The 22,789-nt window shown below is 31.7% G+C and overlaps 1 protein-coding gene across 2 annotated transcripts in view; it reads left to right on the forward strand.

Moving 5' to 3' along the window:
- The window catches only part of LOC127712344 (uncharacterized), an 84,450-nt gene that overhangs the window by 10,786 nt on the left and 50,875 nt on the right, over positions 1 to 22,789 (forward strand). Inside the window, exons 3-10 of one of the 2 annotated variants that reach the window (XM_052218714.1) lie at positions 1,589 to 1,918; positions 2,443 to 2,721; positions 4,642 to 4,779; positions 5,556 to 5,601; positions 10,984 to 11,039; positions 11,612 to 11,645; positions 11,991 to 12,073; positions 12,682 to 13,952. In XM_052218714.1, coding sequence (XP_052074674.1) covers positions 1,589 to 1,918; positions 2,443 to 2,721; positions 4,642 to 4,779; positions 5,556 to 5,601; positions 10,984 to 11,039; positions 11,612 to 11,645; positions 11,991 to 12,073; positions 12,682 to 12,734 — 1,019 coding nt within the window. In that variant the 3' untranslated portion in view covers positions 12,735 to 13,952. Of the gene's footprint in view, positions 1 to 1,588; positions 1,919 to 2,442; positions 2,722 to 4,641; positions 4,780 to 5,555; positions 5,602 to 10,983; positions 11,040 to 11,611; positions 11,646 to 11,990; positions 12,074 to 12,681; positions 13,953 to 22,789 lie in introns of those variants that run through there. The other variant, XM_052218713.1, reaches the window with a different exon arrangement.

Raw genomic sequence — 22,789 nt, forward strand, 5'->3', positions numbered from 1 at the left:
CGATGTTAACAAATTGTTAGCGTTTTTGTCAAATATGTTGAAAACCATAATAGATAAAAAAAAAAAACACACATTTTGAAAAGAGTTGTTAACGCAAAAAATGTCGAAACTAGATCACTTTCGCCACATGGATTTCACGACGTCTCGTTTCCATCCGAATAGTCATCGTCTTTCGAATTAAAAATCATGTCTCATAAAGATTATCAGTTCGATTTATCGACCAAATTATTACGTTAAGAATAATATTTTCTTTCAAACAAATTGGAACAAATATAACCTATCGATATTTATTGTCTACGGAAATTATGAATCTTGTGCATTAAGAACTATTTTTATTTATTTTTGTTTATTTGGTCTCTGATGATTAGAGGCAGCTACTTATGTATCCCTACTATAACGTCCTTCCGCCCCAGCTAAACTCCGCTGGTTTCCATGATTGAACACTGTGAAAGAATACTATGTCTTTATTTGAATGTTGTGAAATAAATTAATCTATTGGATATTAGAAAATTGGTCGCATTCAATATTTCTATTTCAGGTGAATTTTTTTTATATGCATAATGGAAGTTCCTTTTCCTTTTTTCACAGTTTACACTAATCAAATACTGTCTTCTGTTCTAAGAATTATGTGTGTTTTTTATGTCACACAAACAAATAGTTTTTTTTCAAAATATTTGTTTTCATACAAGTTTACATTAAAGGTACTATTTAAGAAAACTGTACGCTATGTTCTTTCCACTTCATTTAAACACCACTATGCGTACACAAAAGACAAGTTTGAACTGTTGTATCTTTAACTTATATCGTTTAAACTTAACTTGAAAAGAGACAATTTAGCACGAATGTCCGTAACAAGGACATCAAATGCTTATTCATTTTTATCGAGAATTTTTTTATGTGTACTACTGATGACGAATTTCGTTCTTTTTGCATTAAACTGTATGCTTATGCAATTTCCATATAAGATAAAAAGAAATGTCACAGTTGTACTCTATATTAACCTGTGTTTAGTATTCACGCTCCATATCGAAATTTCTGTTTTAAAGTATCTAATATGTGCCGTTTTCAAGTTTTTATAAAATAAAATCTTAGCTGCATTTGATTTCTTTGAACAGTGTGGAGTAAAAACTTGTGGGTAAAATTCTTACTGGCCATTCAATCTAACTCCAACTCTCCGACGGTCACGCAATGTCAAGTTATTTTGAGTTTCGTGAATGGTTGGGAAAGCACTTTTTTACATGGACAAGTTGCATTTACAATAAATGCATATTTTTATAGATTTGAATCAATTGCATTATGTCCATCATTTTGTCCAATTCGTCAACAAGCCAGATAAAATAATGGTATGGTGTAAGGGAGATAACTCTAATAACGATGTTATGCTAACTGTTCATCATTTGGTTTTTTCTGGTATCAATTAATGAAACTTATTTTAAATTATTAGGTTATGAAAATTTAAACTTTTAATTTCAATGGTTAAGTCCAAATAAACATTTAGGCAACTCAAATAAAATTAAAAAAAATATATACAAGATACATTGCTATCAAGTATACATGTACAACTGACTCTTTTCTTTTTGATTTTCAGTTCCGATTAAACAAGTCAGTTTAAAAGCTATTCCAAATGATATTAACCCAACAGACATTTTGTCCGGTTCAAGCCAACATTTTGCTTGTACAACTGATGCTGGTCGACCGTCATCAAGAATACATTGGTATATCTCTGGTGTCAACATAACTGATGATGCTATTGTTCAGAAGGATAAATGTAATCCTGGATGTAATAGCAAAATGATATCATCAAGTGTTTTAATATACATCGGCAATATCACTGACACTGGGAAGACAATTTACTGCACAGCTGCTAATGTAGACGCAGAAGGTGTCCGATCACAAGATAGAGAAATTAATATTTTATGTATGTATCCATAGTTCCCTGAAAATGTAATATGTAGAAGGGTGTTGGAGAGAGCCCTAGAAATATATATTTTTCTAAATCAGAGAATGTAGTTCCAAATCAGAATAAATGAAATAAAAACAAACATATTTTACAATTTTGTTGACTGGGCCACTTTAGGCTCTTCAATTATCTCCCCTGACAGCTAAACAACAAACCAAGCTTCATACATTTCTATTTTTCCAATATTTACTGAATATTGTTTTATTCAAACTGCAAAAGGTGAACAAAAAAATATATGGAAACCATTACTTATTTAAATAGTTTGAGCGTTAATGGTTACTTCTGTCAGAACGTGAACATAATTTAATTTAAATTAACATAAAAAGGTTGTACAAATTCAGCAACTATTATTTACTGTTCTGAAACGTATGTTAAAAGTACATTTATGTAATTTTTGTCAAAAATAATTTTATAAACATTACAGCAAAAAATGAGTTCATAATCATAAGATGTATAAACAATTTCAAAATTTATCATTATAGTCAAACCAGTCATCTTAGAAATACCAGATTACAATATCACAGAGGGGAGTAATCTGAAAATTACCCCTACTATTGATGCTAATCCAGATCCTATATCTGTATGGTGGACACATCAAAATAAACCAGAATTCATTTATTATGGTACGAATTTTACGATAAGTAGCATTCAAAGAGGGTCAAGTGATAGCTACACTTGTCATGCTATGAACACTATAACAGCACCGGGACATCCCACAGGGAACAGGACATCAGAGGAAATATTTTATGTCAATGTCCAAAGTAAGTAAAATCTACGATAAAAATACAGAACAAACCTGAAGATAGTGTTATATATGTTTATTAAGGAAGTTAGAAGCTATTAAGGTATTATGTTAAAAGAACATTTTATGCATTTAAATTGGGAATATACTTCAAAATTGAAAACTGTATTAAATATTGTACCATTTTGTTATACAATATTTTGATTGTAGTTGTGCGTGGATTTTCTCCTTTTTCACTTTAGTTTTTGTGTTAATGTTGATTATTATGATTTTATGTAATAAGAACCTTACGATAACCACAGTGGAGATATTGATTCAATTATAACAAAATGCCACAGTGTTTTCAGTAGTTTAAGATGGAATTATGTAGTGTCTTGCTATTATGCAATGTTACCGTTATTGTATCTCTCTGAACGAGTAAAGTACAAGTCGTCAACTTTAGTTTTGTAACAATTGAAGAAATGTAGAATACACTCATTGGTATTAATTCTTTCAAACATGGCAATTGTTCTGCGTTCGAAGCGATTGTTTAAGAAATAATTTATGGCAGCCGCAGATTTGTATTCATTTAACCATAGGTTTGGCATTAATATTCGATTATCGCTCTGGATAAAATACGAATATAAATACCCAACCCACTGAAACAAAAACGGCTTTCATGAAATGTTTTGATTCTAGTTAGACAAATACGGTTGTTTTTGTCAACCGTGAAATTAAAGCACTTTGCAAGCGATACTGTTTTTGGTTGTTCCGTTTAACCCCATCCCTCATATAATAACAATAATAAATTAAAAACTAACATTTTTCACCTAAAAATGTTCTTTTTATCTTATTTATTACATTTTGAGGCGTACAAGAAGCCTGCAAACGACCGGTGTTTAAAATTCACGCCAAACATGTGTAGTCACCCTGTTGAGTTGCGAAAGACGATGATATCATGTTCGAGGAATTTTGGTTTTATACACCTAAATAATAATTAAAACGGACTGATTTGTTTATTTTGCATTAAAATAGAGATAACGGTATTGTATTCGAAAAATACCAAGACCTAATAGATATATATTCAGTGTCTACTTCACAAACAATACGAGATTGTCTTGAGTTATAGATTCTAGTTGCTGAAGTCTTTTTATTTTACCTTTGTTTCCCCGTTATTTGTCGTCGTGTTATTATGTTTCTTTTGGTCGTATGACGTAACCCGCCAAAGGGTTTTTGACTTTTAGCTTTGGACATTTCTGGTGCAGGTGGATAGCGATGTGCAATTCGGACAAAATTTGTTTACAGTATCGTTTCTATTTTGTTTATCTTTGTAATTATATTTACTGAATTTTTACTTTATTTAGAAAGTGTATACTAGATACGGTATGTACTATCAAAGACAAAACCTTTTTTTGTTGACGTCATTGTCAAATTTACTACACTTTTTTTGTTGGCGTCTATGTTAGATTGATTTGTATGTTTGTTTGAATTTTTTAGTCAGTTGTGTTGTATGTATACACAGTTTTGGCTGCTTGATCGTAATTATTGTCACATTAACCGATTATGTCTGCTTGGGTTGCTGACCCAATTTTGTCAATGCAACGGAACTATAAAATACTGTCATACACGTGGTATGTTTAGCTAGCTATAAAAACCAGGTTTAACCCACCATTTTCTTCGGAAAATGACTGTACCAAGTAAGGAGTATGGCAATTGATTTACATTTGTTCCGTTGATTAATAGCATTTGATTTTGTCAGTTTTTATGGAATTCCCCTTTTTGAAATTGCCATGGATCTCGGTATTTTTGTTATACTTTTTTATCAACTTTTTATACGAAATTCGCATTGTGTCCACTGAAACCGCTTAAAAATATTGAGATATACATGAATTCATTAGAGACGCCCGGAATTTCGAAATAAGTTTCACAATTTTTCTAATCTTAAGTTTTCTTCTTGTAGTGTTACAAAGGCATGAAGATTCAATCAATGCTACTGCAGTTGGTCTAGGAACAGGGATTACTGTTATCATTTTTATAATCGGAATTACCATTTTAAATCTTTTTCTGTACAGAAAACGTCGAATGTCTAAGACAAAAGGTACAAAATTTTGCCGGGGACAATAATAAAAAACCTCTATAGGTACTCATTTTTATGGAAAAATGAGCAAATATTCAATTTTTCTGTTGACCTGTACAAGTTGTAAAATGTTCATCTTCTTATATCTATATAATTTGAAAAATTTCTTTATATCAAAAGAAAGCCGAGATATACCGAAGGGACATTCAAACTCTAAGTCGAAAATAAAATAACAACGCCATGGCCAAATAAGAAAAAGACAAACAGACAAACAACAAAAAGACAAACAGACAAACAACAAAAAGACAAACAGACAAACAACAAAAAGACAAACAGACAAACAACAAAAAGACAAACAGACAAACAACAATACACAAAACAGAACATAAGTACTGGAGAAGAAAAAAGAGAGTTTATAAACATTAATAAAAAGCTCACACTTAACACTTAGTTGTATATTCAAGATAGCCTCAAACACCAGACTGAGTTTGAATGCAATTCTACGCGAATTGTAGATTATGCTATAAATGCATTGAAGAAAACATGTCATCAAATCGCTGACCGATCAAAGATATAAACAAATTTGTAACAATTTGTCCAAATACATCATTGCTAAATGCACATACACACAAATACAGCAATAACATAAACAATTAGCTAAACACAGAACACATTACGATAAATGTTACATAATTGTTGAGAGGAAATAACCATGAATAATTTAGTTTTATTTGATGCCAGATGAATGAATCTTTGAGGTATGCTCCATATCTCCCAATATTTTCATCTTTCTAAAGAACAGAGCAACAGCAGAGTATATGAAACAGAATTAAACAAGTCAAGGTAAAAAATTGTTATCTCGCCTCATACATAAGTTTAGTTTGATAACAACTATTATATAAGAATATAAACAATGTCTAAATTAAGGAGATAGTAATTTATTGATATATTCAAATCTCGTAAATCAAATAAGAAGAGAAAAATCAAGGTAACCGAGAGAAACTGAGGGAATTGCATGAATTCCAAAAAGAGCGAAACCGGATGCGTCGACAGGGTAAGCGTCACCTTCTTTGCATGCATCGCTCGCCATGCAAATTCACATTCAGTAAAAAAAGATATCAGACCGCGAAAACATTGCACTAGTGATTTCAACCACCGACACATCGCAGCCGTCAACCAATTCGTGATGAATACAGTAAACTTATGAGGAGTCCATTGCAGTCATTCTCCTCATAATTCTATTGGACCATTTTTTGTATGGACCACATCCCCTGTTAAGGTAGTATGTATCTGTGAACAACATACATTACATGATAGTCGTGTTACTTATTTTCTAATAAGTAGAACGAAAGAGGGCTACCTGTTTGACGTCAAACGCGCAAATCTACGCCAGTATTTAAAACCTTCAATCCTTTATGGGTTGATTTTACATAGATAAATGAAATCGTATAATAAAAAAACAAAATGAGGATGTTAAATTTGATGTATGCCTTTTTGTGCTTTTTTGATACATTTGTTTGTTTTTATAGTGATTAAGATGATAACACAATGTTGACTGCTGTACCCCTATTTTTGACATTTTTACCTATTGTGTCTGTTTGTTTTGTTCACGCATCGTTGTCAATATAATGGAATTTGATGCGACTGTCATACAAGTGAGAGGTTTAGCTAGCTATAAAACCAGGTTTAATCCACCATTTTCTACATAAGAAAATGCCTGTACAAAGTCCGGAATATGACAGTTGTTATCCATTCGTTTGGTGTGTTTGAGCTTTTGATTTTGTCATTTGGTAAGGGACTTTCCTTTTTGAATTTTCCACGGAGTTCAGTATTTTTGTGATTTTACTTTTTTCGATAACGTATCAATTCTTGTTATATTGAACTTTTTGTTTGGTGTATATTTGAAATTGAAAATGTTTCTATTGAGGTGAGGAGTTAGTGCTTTGATACTGATATGAAAATAACGTACCCTCCGTAAAATATCGATTGCTAAATTTTGAAGATTTTAGTGGCGTCCAATTAACTACAATATGCGATTAGTTGTACTGTTTCTAGTTTGAACTGTTTGTTATTGTGCTCTTGCATGGTCATACTGTTGGCCTAGATTTCACTTATGTAACAAGGGTGAAAGTGATGTACAAATGAAGTGAAAGTTACCTAATAATAATGAGTTATCAATTTCGCCGTCGAATAAAAATGCACAATTTACCGGGAGGATACTTAACATGACATGATAATAGTGTGACACATTTTCTAATTCGTTGAAGTAAACATGGTAAAGCAGGGCTTCGATTGCGTATCAAGTCTTGTTAAATTGTAGCCGTTATTTGGTAGATTGCAAATAAAAACTATTTCTATTGAGCATAGCAATTAGTACTTCGATACTAAAAATAACATACTCTGTGTAAAAGAGAGGTGAAGGATACCAAAGGGACATTCAAACTCATAAGTAGAAAATAAACTGACAACTCATTGGCTAAAAAAAAGACAAACAGACAAACAACAGTACACACAATATAACATGGAAAACCAAAGACTGAGTAACACTAACCCCACCAAAAACTGGGGTCGATATCAGGTGCTCCGGAAGGGTAAGCAGTTCCTGCTCCACATGTGGCAACCGTCGTGTTGCTCATGTTAGTACAAACTCGGAGATAAGTCTAATTCAGTATGTCACATTCGGGGAAAAGGGGACGGGATTGAAGATACAACAATTGGGTACATATCCGTTGTCATCTTTGAAAAGGATACTCCACAACGGTCAACGTCCTCATGATGGCAACCGTAAAATTGACGAAGAGGCGATTTCAACTTCACCACTTGGAATTCTAAGTTAAATAGCCTCCTTGTGAGCAGCAACCCTCTATCAAAGAAATCATGATAGGAAATACAAGACCTAGAATATCGCATCAACTGGGAGATATATAGATATAAGAAGATGTGGTATGAGTGCCAATAAGACAACTCTCCATCCAGGTCACAACTTGTAAAAGTAAACCATTATAGGTCAAAGTACAGCCTTCAACACGGAGCCTTGGCTCACACCGAACAGCAAGCTATAAAGGGCTATGACACAATGTAAATACAAAATTAATAAAAAAAAATGAAGTTAGAAGTAAAACAATATCAGAAAGACAACCATGACCTTGGAAAAAATGCCGCCAAATAAAAGAACGTACACAGGTAAATACAAATAGTTTAGTTGTAAGGTCTTCATGAAGTACGGAAATATTTTTTTACAAAATAAGTTTTGTTGTGGTTCATAGTACGAGAACAGAAATGAAAATTTATAGTCCTACCAAACACTTCTCAAATGTGGTATATATTAAAAATAGTGAGACGTGATATAACACTAAATAAGTAAACATTAAATAACAAAAATGCATTACAAATTGTATCAACAGGTCAAATTAACACAAAAGTACGATTTGAGAGTACTCGCAGTTACCTAGTTAAAAGCCAAAAACAATTAATAATAAAAAATCATGCATCAGAGATTGATTTACCGATTATGCAGGCGCTGCTGAAACGTTGCTACTTAGAAATGGAATCATCTCTTTTGTCGTAAAGTTTGTAAAATTCCTATTGCTTAATTTTGAAATTATGAAGCAACTACGTTCATATTCTCTCAGAAGCGTTGACCATAGGTGGATTTGACTATTCTTTTTATATTTCCTTTGGTCATATAAAAGTAGTTGTAATTTTTTTTATAAATTCTTGGTGTTTAGAATTTGATGTTTGAGCGCTCCTGTTGAAGGAAAATTCAGAAACAAACATCGAGCGGATACATTTATAGTGTTATTTTCATTCTTCATTTATTTAATAAGTAGAATATTTTAGTATACAGTGTATGATATTGAGGCATCAAGTCTGACATTTTGTTCTGCAAACTGGAGATGGGAACACGAGGAAAGATTTATGAATTCAACATCAAACCTTTTTGGAAAACCTTTCATTCCAGGTTTTAGTGCTTTCGATTTGCTCCAATATGCATATGCAGTTAGTCTTTTTTGAGTTAAGTTTGACAGGTTTGTTGTTGTTTTCTGTCATAGTCATACTGTTGGCTTAAATTTCACTCACCCTGCGTTATATATTCGGTAATTGTAATAGAGTGAATGAATTAAATTCTCAGAAAATCAGTGTTTAAATTTCATGACAACGAGACAATTTTTGTGCAAATGAACGCAATATTCTTTCCTGTTAACGCCAATGTATTTGCTATCCAGATGCATCGTGGTACGTAGGTATTTTTGTAAAACGTTACCCGAAACGATTTAACCATAGTAGCAATGCTGCTTAGAATTATAATTTGTATCTCGTAAAGTCAATGCTTTGCAAATATTGTTGATGAAGTAGTCAAGGAACAGATAGTTAAATAGTTGCTTCCAGTGTTGACGCAGCTGATCTCGTGATATGTTTGTTTTATCAACAGTATTAGTTATTCATCTTTAACATTCTGTGTAGTGGTTCATTGAATGTTGTTTGTCGTTTTTAAGTGCTGATATCAAAGTAAATTTGTAATTGATCGAAAGTTTAGTTTGCACATTGAATAGAAATACAATGAAGAAAGTGAACAGCGAGTTTATATGTTTTTCCAAACGCGTGTCGTTTACGTAAAGTAAGTTCTTGTGACAGTATGATTCCACTTTTGCTTTGACGTCCTCATCAATTTTATCATAGAATGTTGTAATTTATTTGCCGAAAAGTCAAACGCGAGATGTGTGTTACATACCGTTCCCATTTTTGGCCGTAGACTAGTGTCTGTAAAACTAAAAACGATTGCGATATTAAGAAAAACGAGAGCAGACACTTAGGAAGCAATGCGATTAGCAGTGCATGTATATTGTATATGGAGAACTATGTGTACCGGAACCAATTCGTGTTTTGCATTTTCGTCATAACTTTTCAGTCATTTTTTTATATTTTGTATAAAGATTGATCAAATTCTTAAAATAAGTTATCAAACTAAAATTGATTTTCCTAGAATATAATTCGAAGCTGTGTTGACTCCCATTTTTTTCAAGAATGTCCTTTCCTTTTTTGTCTAGAATGATTATGGTTCTCCAGAAAATTTGCTAATATCAGGCGTGCTAGCTGATTAACCCGGTCTCGCTCCTTTTGAAGTATATGCGATTCCCTCGGTTACCCCGATTTGTTTCTTCCTAATCAATTGATGAGATTTTAACATAGGTAAACTAATGCAGCCTTAAGTTACCCCTTATTCCAAATTTGTTTGACTTTCATTCTTTTTTAAAGTGTGTCAGTTTTAGATACGGGCTGACATCGGAATCATTATTTTGGTTTTAAATAACTTGACAAATCTGATGATTATGTATTAACGTATGTAACTAAAGAACTGTCTGAACCGCAACAGATGACAAACGTGCAACAAGACAGAATGATATATCATACAACCAAGCAAGTCTCATATTTGGGGAGGATTGAGCGCTCGCTAACATATATATTTCCGCCACATTCTGTATGTGCTTGTCCCAAGTAAGGAATCAGTCGTTGTCGTTTGTTGCTGTATAGTATATTTGTTATTCACTTTTTGTTTTATACTTGAATCAGTCTGTTAATTTCGCGTTTGAATTGTTTATTGAATTTGTTACTTTTGTGCCTTTTACAGCTTGCTTTGCGGTATTGGTTTTGTTCATAGTTGAGGGCCATACGGGTACCTATAGTTGCTTACTATACGTCATTTTGTCTCTGGTGGAGAGTTGTCTTAGTGTCAATCATACAACATCTTTTGATTTTTATATAAATGTTAATCATATATTTGGATGATGAAGTTTATTTCAGTGTTTTGAAATAGGAAAATATTTATATGCAAACGTTTAAAATAAAGCGGTAACGCGCAAATATCATATCTAGTCTCAGCATGCTTGTTAATAAAAATGTAAAGAGTTTGCATGATATAAAAACAATTGAAACATGTGTAAATACATCCATGACCTTGTGAATATCGAAACATGGCGGACACTATTAGTAATGCTGAGCTAATTTTTGTACAAATCAGGCAAAATCGAAGTTGATATTGTGATTAGTCATAAGGGATTGCAACATGGTAAGAATCGGTGTTTCTAATTGCATAAGAAAGATGGTGTTTTAAAAGGATCATGACTAAATAGTGTAATTAAAAAAGGTTTAGCTTGTTTGATTTTCATATGATTAATTTTAATGCAAGTTAAATTTAAAAATTCTATTCTTTCATATCATTTACAGACGAACGCCACAGACAGACAATCATTTCTATAATGAGTTAGAAGATATTGAAACGGGTGAGTAGCAAACTGATCAAGTTATTGATGGATCAAACTTGTTAAAATGATTACTATCTTTCGGCTATAGCTAGATATTGAATAATAATATACCATACTATGAAACAGTATTGCTACTATCACTATAGCCGTTTTAGATTTAAATATAGATGTAGCGTAATATTTAGAGTACATTGAAGATAAAGGCTTTCATACTGACAACTGATGTTCATGAAAAAATATAGATATACCTTTGTAAAGAAGCAATAATTATATACCTGAAGGCGTAACCCATCTACTTCTTAACACAAGTGATTAAAGTTAAAGGAAAGAAAATGGTATTCATAACCAATGAAATAAGAAGTTTTATATCGGTCGTTGGATATTTTCTAAAACAAAAATGAGTAACACTTATTCAACACAAAAACCAGTTAAAGTGAATATTACTGCGATCAAGGAGAGAGCCGGTTCTCATCTACAATTTTCAAAAGATAGATCAGAAACAAACAAAAAATGAGAGAACAATATTTTATTAAAAACGATATGCATTGAAATACAATTGCTACAAAATGGTTTGATTTATTATTTTCTAGATGATAAACAACCACAAAAGATTCCAGAAAGAAGGTATTCGTTCAGTCAAGTTTTACTCTTCTCTATTCTGGAATTATGTTGCAAAATCCCCCATCCAATTAAAACCAACAAAAAAAAGAAGCTAATTATAATTATTTTGCAATTAACTATACCATCAAGTAGCGTCATGCAAGTAAGGTTACTTAGTATGTTCTTTTGTTATTCCCATTCGACGTTTGGCTTCAAAGAAAATATATAGGCTTTTCAAATATAACTTTCTATCTCTTTATCAAAATGAATTATTGCTTTCAGTAACATACTTAAAAAAATAATCTCCATAAACAAATATACAATCATGTAGCTTCATGTATACTGTTTGTCGTAATTCTCTTTGTACAGCTCGAACTCTTATAAAGATTTTTGTGAAGGAACGAGCAATACAGCTGGTAAAATTTACGAAAATATGAAAAAATCAGACAAAGGTATGTGGAAGGCTCGAAAATGAAATATTATTATAATTACTAAAATTATGTTAATTTGTTTAGCATTTCGAAGTTTTTTTAGGCTCGGCAATTTCTATAAATACTTATCATCTTCGATAGATAATTCAGATGCAAATACTAAATTGTGATTGATAAACCATCCAATAACCTGATCGACAAATAAAAAAGAAGCAATAATTTTGTAACCAGAATGAAAACAAAGAAAGGAAAATGTCACTTTATAGATTTACTACAGACAAAAGAAGAATTAGTGTATTGGTTTTTTTTGGATAACTTGAAAAAAGTAATTGGTATCGATCAAACTAATTAAGACCATTGGAAAATTGAAGCTCTCGTTTTGTACCTTTGTTACTGTAAAAGGTCTGCAATACATTTAAACTTAAATATTTATTTTATGATTTGCATATATCATGTTTGTATATTATAAAGTGCTACTATTTCTGCAAAATTAGATTTAATAAGAACCAATAAGAATTCGTTTTATCAATTATAGTTGTGTTGGGTGATGTCTCGTTGACGTATACTTTATATCTGTTTTTCCGTACCAAAATTGAAAAGTAAATTTTGCTTTTTTACGTTTATTTCAGAAATACAAATACAATACAGGGAAACAGCATTATATGTGAACATGGACCTATAGCCTTTTACAAATTACTAATTTTACAGGTGTTTCTAGTTGTTTATATTCTCTTCAACTTATTATCCAAACTTATCTGATTGGGTTCCATTAATAAATCCTCCAGAACTAGAAATTAAAGAAATAACAGACACGGCTTCCTCAGCCTCAATTTTAGACTTATACCTCGAATTTGACATCAGCGGTCATCTCATCTCAGTACCTGAATCTATGACAACGAGACGATTTTAATTTTGAAATTATCAATTTCCCCCATCTTAGTAGCAATATACCAACTTCACCTGCATATCGCATATACATTTCCCAACTCATTCGGTATTCAACAGCTTGCAGCTGCTACCCAGACTTTATAAAACGTCACCAGTGTCTGAGCAAAACGTTGATGAACCAGGGTTATGTTTAAGAATGTCTCGTCCATAAAAACGTTCATCGGCAGATACCAAGACCTTGTTGATAAATATTCCGTATCAACTTAACAAATAATACATGACGGTCTTGAAGTATACATTCTAGGTACTGACGTTGTTTATTATCTAAATTACGTGTTATAGGGTTCTTTTTTGTCTTTGTAAATTATTTACCTTTAATGTTTAATCCATTTTTGGTAATATTCTTTTTGCGTGGCTCAGTACTTATACATCCCGCCATTGTGTTATTGTGCTATGGTCATTTTTTGTATTGTTTTCTCTCATTTTTCCTTATGTGGTTTGTCTATATGCCATTTTGTGTTTCTTTGTTAACATATATGTTTGTTTTTTATAGGGATTACGATTATAACACAATGTTGACTGCTGTGCTCCTATTTTTGACATTTTTACCTATTATGTCTGTTTGTTTTGTTCACACATTGTTGTCTTTTCTTTTGAGTTCGGTATTTTTGTTATTTTACTTTTTATGCAGTCGGTATCTAAAGAAACAATACAGATATGGACAATATCGCTTTGAAAATGATGAATAAATAATAGATTACAAAGAACATTGAGGACAATAGAACAAAAATGTGACTAAAGTATAGGGTATGTTTCGCTGTTCCTAAGAAGGTTAATCGGATCCAATTACATCACCACAATTGAATAAGGACGCGGTTTTTGCAATTCTTTATGAAATTTTAATGATGTTATGCATAGTTTTTCTACTAAAATACATTTTACAACGAACATTTTGTGTATGAATTTTCTAAAACTGGATTATAACGAAAACCTTTGTATTTAAGGAAGACTTACTGCGAACATTTTTATAAATACAATAAATATATTTGTTAGGTCAACTTAAATTGGTTAAATCATGTTTACTTTATTGACTTTTGAACACCATTCTTGTTTGCTTTATTTCATACATGTACACATCTATGGTCTGTAATTGGTAGCAAAACAAACATATAAGCTTTATTTATCATTACAAAAACAAAGATGATGTTTGAATACATATACAATAGAAAAGTGTTCGAAATTTTCCATATTCTCTCGACAAAAGTCATCCCTAATACATGTTTTGATATGTAATCGTCATAGTTATTGAATTCTGCTCAAGTCGTCCGGATAAAGTAAATATTGCTTAAGCCTTATTCTTATTAAATCATCTGTACATGGATTATATCAAAAAATGTAATCGCTTTAGGAACACAGTAAATGATCTTTTATAAATGAGTCAGAACTGACATATATTATAAAATCAAAGCAAATTTGCAAAACGGTAGAAAGTGAAATGACGGTCTATTATAAAACATTGACATTATTTTTAATTTTTGTATAACTGATCAATCGATAATCAAAGTTTATACTTTTGTAAGTTATCTGGTCTTAGATCTTACGTTAATTTATATCTGTCAATGTAGACAATTGACACATAAATTACCTGCAAAGTATCCACGTACATATATTAACAAGAAAGAATACTTTTTGAAACGAAACTATCTATCAAACTTATAGCATTTTTTGGCAAAGTTGAAGGTGTTTGAAGAAAATTTAACGTACGCAGTGTCAATATTTGTTTTGTCATTGTTAAGTAAATCATTGAACCATATAATGCTACTTGTTAGTGGACATTTGCTGGTACCATTGGTAATGAGACATCCCACAATGGCAAGAACTGCCTATTATTCCGAAGTTCTTAAATAACTTCTGGATTTCAAAAAGCTTGTTTCTGTCTTTCTTTGAATTATGTTTTCAAAGACAATTATTATTATCGTACTATTTTACGCAATACGTTTAAATAAACAATGTAATGTTCTTGTTTTCAATTGATCTCATATCAAAACAAGAAGAATATGGCATGATTGTAAATGTGACCACTATTTACCAAGGACCAATTGACGTAGATTTAAGCAAGTATAGATCACTGTATGGCTTTTAACAACGAGAAACCCCATACCGTATAGTGAGCTTTGAAATGTGCCGACATGAACAAAATTAAAATAAATCAAATGAAAAGAAAAAAAGACTTGTTTTATGTAAAAAAACAATAAACAAATAACAAATAAGCTAGACAGCGACTAACGACAGCCATGCTATTGTTTCTGAAATAAACTATTAAAAGTTGAAATGGTTTCATACGAGCAATACTGGAAGGTCCTATGTAGGTAAAACTAGCGACAGGTAACCACATTAGCAGCTTTGTATCTTTGATTATTTTTAACAACAATTGCAACAGATACCACTGTTGATAGACTTTTCATCCCCGAGGGTATCGTCAACTCAGTAGTCAGCCCTTTTGTGGTGACATGAAATATCATTGATATGTTCATTTTTTTAAAATTTTCTGTCCTGAATTGTTGAACTAGCACGCATAAATCGCCTAAGTCTTGTTTGGTAAAATTTAAAAAAAAATGGTTTGCAATATTGTTCAATTTCGTTTGGATTTTGCAAAATATTTTTTTGATTTAGCCTTAGTCCTGTTTGGTAAAATTTTAGAATTTTTGGTTTGCAATGCTCTTCAATTTCGTTTTTTGTTTAGCAAAAATACTCTTCTAATTCGAGCGCAACTGGTGACTTACAAGCGTTACAAATAATAAACGTGCAAGTTGTTTAACATGTAATATATGATTACATAAAAACAACCCAAATGCCTACGTTGGAAGTTTTATAGTCTATTTGTTTTTGTCTCGTAGAGAGGCGGAAGTTACCAAAGGGACATTAAAACTCATAAATAGAAAATAAACTGACAACGACATGGCTAAAAAAAAAAAAAGAAAACAAACAAACAACAGAAAACAAAACACAACATAGAAAACTAAAGAATGCGCAACACGAACCCAACAAAAAACTGGGGGTTATCTCGGGTGCTCCGGAAGAATGACCAGATCCTGCTCCACAAGTGACACCCGTCGTGCAACTTTTATAAAATATGTTGATAAGTTATATAAAGTGATTATACATCACGCAAAAGCGGATTGGTAATTGACTCTTATCTAACCCTGAGACATCACCAAATTCTAATCAATCGGTCATGTAAAATTCCACTTGACCGAATGTGAAATTTTTAAATTGAGACGTTTTTCACGAACGCTGAAGACTGAAAAAATGGAGCAAAAGATGAATAAAAAAAGAAGCAATGTGATAACATTTAATAGTGTAATACAACATGTTTAACGTGACAGAGTTGCTTCCATCCTGTATTATTCAAAATACAACCGGTCTTATTGTTCATTTTCTGTAAATTTAGACATGTATTTGAAATGTTGATTTATTCGAAACACCAAGGTATTTGTACCCAGATATAGATTACCGTAGCCGTATTTGGCACAAATGTTCGGAATTTTCAGTTGTTTAAGCTCGACAACTTCGTATCTAATATGGCTTTTTTCTAACTGTTTAGATTTGAGCGTCACTGATAAGTCTTATGTAGACAAAACGGGCGTCTGGCGTACAAAATTATAAGCATGGTATCTTTGCTGAGTGTTATTACCTGAAAGATAATTTGGGCAGGCTTAAGAGGAGAGAGAATTCGATAATGTTTGCATAAAAGGAAAATTTGTTAATCATATTAGTGCTACAAAAAGCTTGTTTAAATGCAGTTTGATATATAATTTAACGACAGGTATACACAGTTATGTTTAACGTATTTGGACGCAGTGCGATTTCAATTATAAGAGGTAGAAGATAGATGTTTGTAACATCATTTGTTTGGAATTGACTCACTTCAAGAATTAAAAAAATAATGTTTTGTAGAAATTGTATATTCTATGATTTATCGAAAAGGAATCTGAAATTTCTAATTGCATTACAAAAAATAAATGAGTTAATCGTACTACCGGTGATGATGGGCTTTGTCCATCACACTCTGGAGAAATATAAAAAAGACTAATATTCATACTCACATTACACAGTTCATTGATTAAGTAAAAATGTTGATATTCACAATTCCGGAATTTTTAAAAATGAATCAGGAGTTTTGCAATGATAAGTCACACTATATCTACATGACAGATCTGCACAATATTATGAGAAACGGAATGGATTTTTTTCTCATTTGAATGTTGAGTTTCACTTTTTAATTGACCTAAATATGTTTGATAAAACACAGTAAAAGTATTGAATCAGACGTTGGCATGACGTCGGATAAATCAGAACAAAAACTTAACTTTTTTTGTCGACATGCCAACAAAGCCGATTACTATATAGAAGTTACTCATGAAAAACAGTCTTTGACACTACTACAACCCTAATGAAGACACCAATATGTTTCTTCTCAAAATCTTCATCCATTACACTTTACTAAGGTAATCGTTGGTAGCAGAGTTTCAGAAAAAAAGAGAAATACACTTCTCTTGTGCTAACAACACCAGTCGATATGAATGTTTGCAGTTTTATAAGGAAAGGGTCATGTAAGAAAAGGTTAACATCGTCAGGATATCGTAGACAAAATATGTCCAACCTACATCATATTTTGCCTACCAAGACGTCCAAATAGAGCTACAAGATAAGCCTTACGCCATGATCGGCGCAGTAATTATTGGGAATTATTGGGAAGAGATTTTGATTAAATAGAAATAAAAAGCGTTGGCATCAAATGATACTGTAATGGAAATACAGTGCTACAGTGTTTCAATGAATTTACTGTATACGACGACTTATAGTAATCAAAAAGGACTAGCGTATATGCATATTGACTTCTATGAATATACAATGAGTCGTGTTTTGGTTTTTTTTCCTATTCTTGTTTATATGATCCATTTTTTTATACTGAGTTTTCTTAAATTTTTCTTTCCTTCTAATATCTGTGGATACTAAATATTAATGATTGAAGATAACAAAACTGTTCGGTTTTTTATTATTACACAGAGTTTGGTTTGTATTATTTTCAAGACATTTTCATTAAGCATTTGAATTGATGCTACACGTTTTCTCAACGTCATTTTTATAACATTTGTGTCTGTATTTTACGTAACATAACTCTCTAACTCAACATGCTCAATTGAAATATCGACTACGTCGTCTCATTACTCAGAGTTTTTTTCTACAAAAATAAGAAACGTAGATACACATTTCTTGCTTTATGATAAATCTTACTTTGTGAAAAACCAAACTTATTGTCACAACAAATACACCGACGATGCTGGACTCGTTGATCGACAACACATTGTTGAGTATAGTAGATCGATGGTTTAGCAGACGGTATTAACACGGGTACTTATTGTGCACCATTACTTGACAATTTGTTTTTGTACCCATATGCAGCAGAATTTATACAGAACATTCTAAAATAGAATAGAGATATAAAGACGAACGACTGAATTTATTTATTCTTTTGACAGGTTTACCCTTGTTTATATATATTTACTAGGCAACGATTTGTATTATTTTATCATGTTTATTATCTGTTTCTCGTGATTTTCAGACGAAATGAGTGTTAAAATTTATTGTTTAGTTTTAATATCTATTTCCGTATTTCCCTTTTTTATGGTGAATATTTTTATTGTATTTTTATTTCAGTATTTGCATCTGATTTGTTTTAATTACCATGCTGCATGTACAGCACCTTAGAGTATTTTTTAAAATTTTAGATAGGGCGCTTTAGAAATTTTCATTATTATTATTATCATAATTATTATTATTATTATTTTTAAAACTGCATACTTACTACGGTTCCCATTGCACATTGGTTGTTAGATACGATGTGTCGATGTCTCAACTCAATTGTGACATATTTTTGCAGTCTGATATTTTTAGATTCAAGTATAATCCCCTGATCTGTAATTCAACGATTTTGTTATCGTGATTGAGTGTGGATTCGTATGACGGGTGATACATGCATAGCAGGAGACACACCCCGTCTCAGCCTTTTTTGTGTTTATACGATTTTCTCCGTTTGTGTCTGTCATCTTGATTTGTCTCTTCTTTTCAATTTACAAGATCTGAAACTACTTGCAACTAAATCTAACAATAGGCAATACCTTACATAGATTGAAAGAAAGGGGAGGTCCAACAAACACTCTAATCCAGTCCCATGATTATTGTTAAAGTTTCATGTGTAAGTGACACTTAGTTTATCTCACTGTTTATATCGAAGAGGGACGAAAGATACCAGAGGGACAGTCAAACTCATTGATCGAAAACAAACTGACAACGCCATGGCCAAAAATAAAAAGACAAACAGACAAATAATAGTACAGATGACACAACATAGAAAACTAAAGACTAGGCAACACGAACTCCACAAAAAACTGGGGGTGATCTCAGGTGCTCCGGAAGTGTAAGCAGATCCAGAAGATATACATTTTGTAAAAGTGTCTAAAGTATCATTATGACAGAATCTATATCTATACCAGGCCTTACTGTTTCTTAGGCTTTAAAAGATTGATTATGTCTAACTGTCATTTAAGCGGTCTCTGTTAGTCTGTTTCTATATTTATTTTGAATATCAATGCGAATTGAAAATATCCGCCGTGACTTTCCATAGATTATTACATTCACATGTAACTAAAGTGTCCATGTTGTTATCTGTAACAAATACTTTAAAAAGTGATATTGATCTTATACCTAATTGATAAAGATTACCAATTTTTAGAAGGAAGTGTGATATTTGTTCACGGTTATCGTTTATAGGACAACGGAAATTTACGATTAAACGCATGGATACAAAAAAGAGCTCTTTTAATTCTTATTTATTCGTGTTTACTGATTTTTGTATAATTCTTTTTGATAATATTATGAATATTGAACATCGAAAACCGAACAACGAATAACGAACCGGTTGCTCACGTAAAGTACATACTAGGAAGGAAGTTTAAATCTGATTATCTCTTTGCAAGATGACTACTTATTTATGGAGGTTTGCAATACTTTTACTATCGGTAGAGGGATTTACGTCAGGTATTTTAGTTTTATTCTTATTTCTGATTTGAAAATCACTCGATATTTTTAGAAAAATAAGTAAAATCATCACCGATTGAACATAATGTACATGTAAATATTGGTAGAAATGTAAACTGTAATAATATATACCTTATGAGCACTGCCTTCAAATAAATTGTTAAATGTTCAACAGCATGAAGAATAAAATATCTTTTGTTGTTGCAGCACATGATCCTGATAATAAATCCTTATCCGTTTCTTCGACTCTTTTTTTTCACAAGTACTAATACTGCAAATATAGATTGTCTGGTATATTTAATTTATTTAGACATTTACAAGGGGGAGTTTTCAATAATAAAGAAAACAGAAATGCAGTAAGTTTATGAAACCAGAGTGGAAGTATTTTTTTCTACCATGACTCTGGCAAACAGTGGATCTCAGAAAAAAATGAAAACTATACTTTCAAAGATATTTCTTTTTAAGCTCACCTCACAATAGATTAACGTTGACAAAAGACGATCGTTCGCCGGTTGAACGACAATTGACCCTTTCATCATTTCCTTATTAACCAACTGACAGATTGTAATAAAATATTGAATGTCTTTAACATATTATAGCGATCCGATTGGTTGACAAATATGCCTGCACAGCCAATCTAAGAATCTATTTTACGAGTTTTCAAAAACACCCTCTAAAATGTTTTAAAAACTAAGAAAGTTGATAGCGATATCATTGACTCGATTAGGTTGGACAACATGGTGTCAGTTACTGGCATGCGAATTCGTTTTGTCATAGTTTGTTACTAGTATGTTTAATCATCAAATGAAAAATCAGTTTAAGTTCTGGACACCTTTGCTTTAGCCATGCTTGCTCAAATGTTAGATAATGTATTTAAATTTGGACCACGTCTTGTGCCAAATATTGACCTTTTTATCCTTTTACATTAATCGATTTTTACCCGAAATAATGTATCTAAGTTTTCAACAAACAGAATGAATTTGGTTCTTATCAAATGAGTTCCATTGATATATCACAAGTAAACAAATTTTAGTCTGAAACCGTTATTTCTAGATATATATATAAACATATATATTTACATTTACCGTCTACATCAAATATCAATGTAATTTGCTGGTTATTCAAAAATTTCTGCTCTTAAAGAGGTGTAAAATTTCTAATTTGTCAAACCTCTTTTACTGAATTATTCAAGGATACATTGTCAAGTGAGCGCAAAAGTCTAAAGGACTCTCGTGGGGGTCATTCCTTTTGCATTATAATATCAATAAAAGTACAAAAAGTGAATAACTATTGGTTTTTTTTAACCATAAATCACAAGTTAACCAATTTTGATCTGAAACGATCAATTTGATCTTAGCAGCTCTTAAAAGATTGAACAATAAATTATTACGTCATTTTCCGTTGTTCCGTCAATTTGTAGACTGATACACTGAGGTACACCCAGTACTGTTCAGACATTTCGCTTGCAGTCAATTTAGATCTCTTAAGTCTATGTTCAGACTGTTCAGTAGCTGATATTTACCTGTACGAAACAACAACATAACAAATTGTCTAAATGCTACTAAACAGTACTGAATTGACTGTAAGGAACTGTCTGAACAGTACTAAATTTATCACAGTGATTAGTCTGAAAATTAACTAAAAAGCATAACATGACTGAATAATTTATTGGTCCGACTTTTCACATCCTGTTAGGATCAAAATGACCGTTTCAGACTAAAATGCATATACTTGTGAATTTGTGTAATATTTTATTTTAGCTTTTTTATTGACAAAAACAGCAACTGCCGGAAAAGACTTACACTTCACCTGCACTTTTGCGAAAGGTGCAACTGGAATTATATCGATAGTTAGAGATCACACAGATGAATGCATAATAGATGTTGCCCATACTTGTGGATTGCTTTATTGTAATTTAAACTATGCTTACTTTTGCAACGGAAGCACAATCATTTTGACTATACCTGGAAAATTTGATATAGACAGTTTGCATGGATCTCGCTGGAAATGTCACGATAGATTAGCAAACGTGTACTCTAATGTGTTGCTATTATATGTCAATGGTAAGTAGAGTAAAATAATATATTTAGATATGTGGATATCTTACTCCAGAACTTTATTTAAGCTTTAGCCATTTGATTTTATTTTGCAGATATGACTTGGATAGTGTATAATCTTAGACTATGTGATCGATAATACTATTATCCTTACTTACAACTTGATTTTTAAACGAATCTCAACGTTTACTTCATATCTTAACTCATGATTATCTGATGTTTACCTATTATATTTTATCTTTCTCATGTCAATGCTGTTATATTTAATCTTATTTAACTTTTTACTTATAGTTGATGTGTTTCCCTCGGTTTTAGTTTGTGACCCGGATTTGTTTTCTCTCAATCGATTTATGACTTTTGAACAGTGGTATACTACTGTTGCCTTTTTTTTTTAAGTATAACAGTTTGATGTGGTTTTACAACTTCTAGGTCGATACCACTGCATGTGTCCCACAGTATTTAGCACTTTTGCGTTGGCATGAACTCTCATTGAAATGTTCTGTTGGTGTAAATTTACTGTTTATAAAAGGTTTAATAATTCGAAACACCAGGGTTTTTCTACCTTGGGTTTCATAAAGATTTAATTCGAGTGCCAAAAAAGAATCATACCTGAACGAAACGTGCGTCTAGCGTACACATGTATAACTTTGATGCGTTTGTTAATAATGTTAAATGTTTAATACAGAACATT

The sequence above is a fragment of the Mytilus californianus genome, unplaced genomic scaffold, assembly GCF_021869535.1.
Source record: "Mytilus californianus isolate M0D057914Y unplaced genomic scaffold, xbMytCali1.0.p SCAF_8, whole genome shotgun sequence".
Taxonomy (NCBI): Eukaryota; Metazoa; Mollusca; class Bivalvia; order Mytilida; family Mytilidae; genus Mytilus; species Mytilus californianus.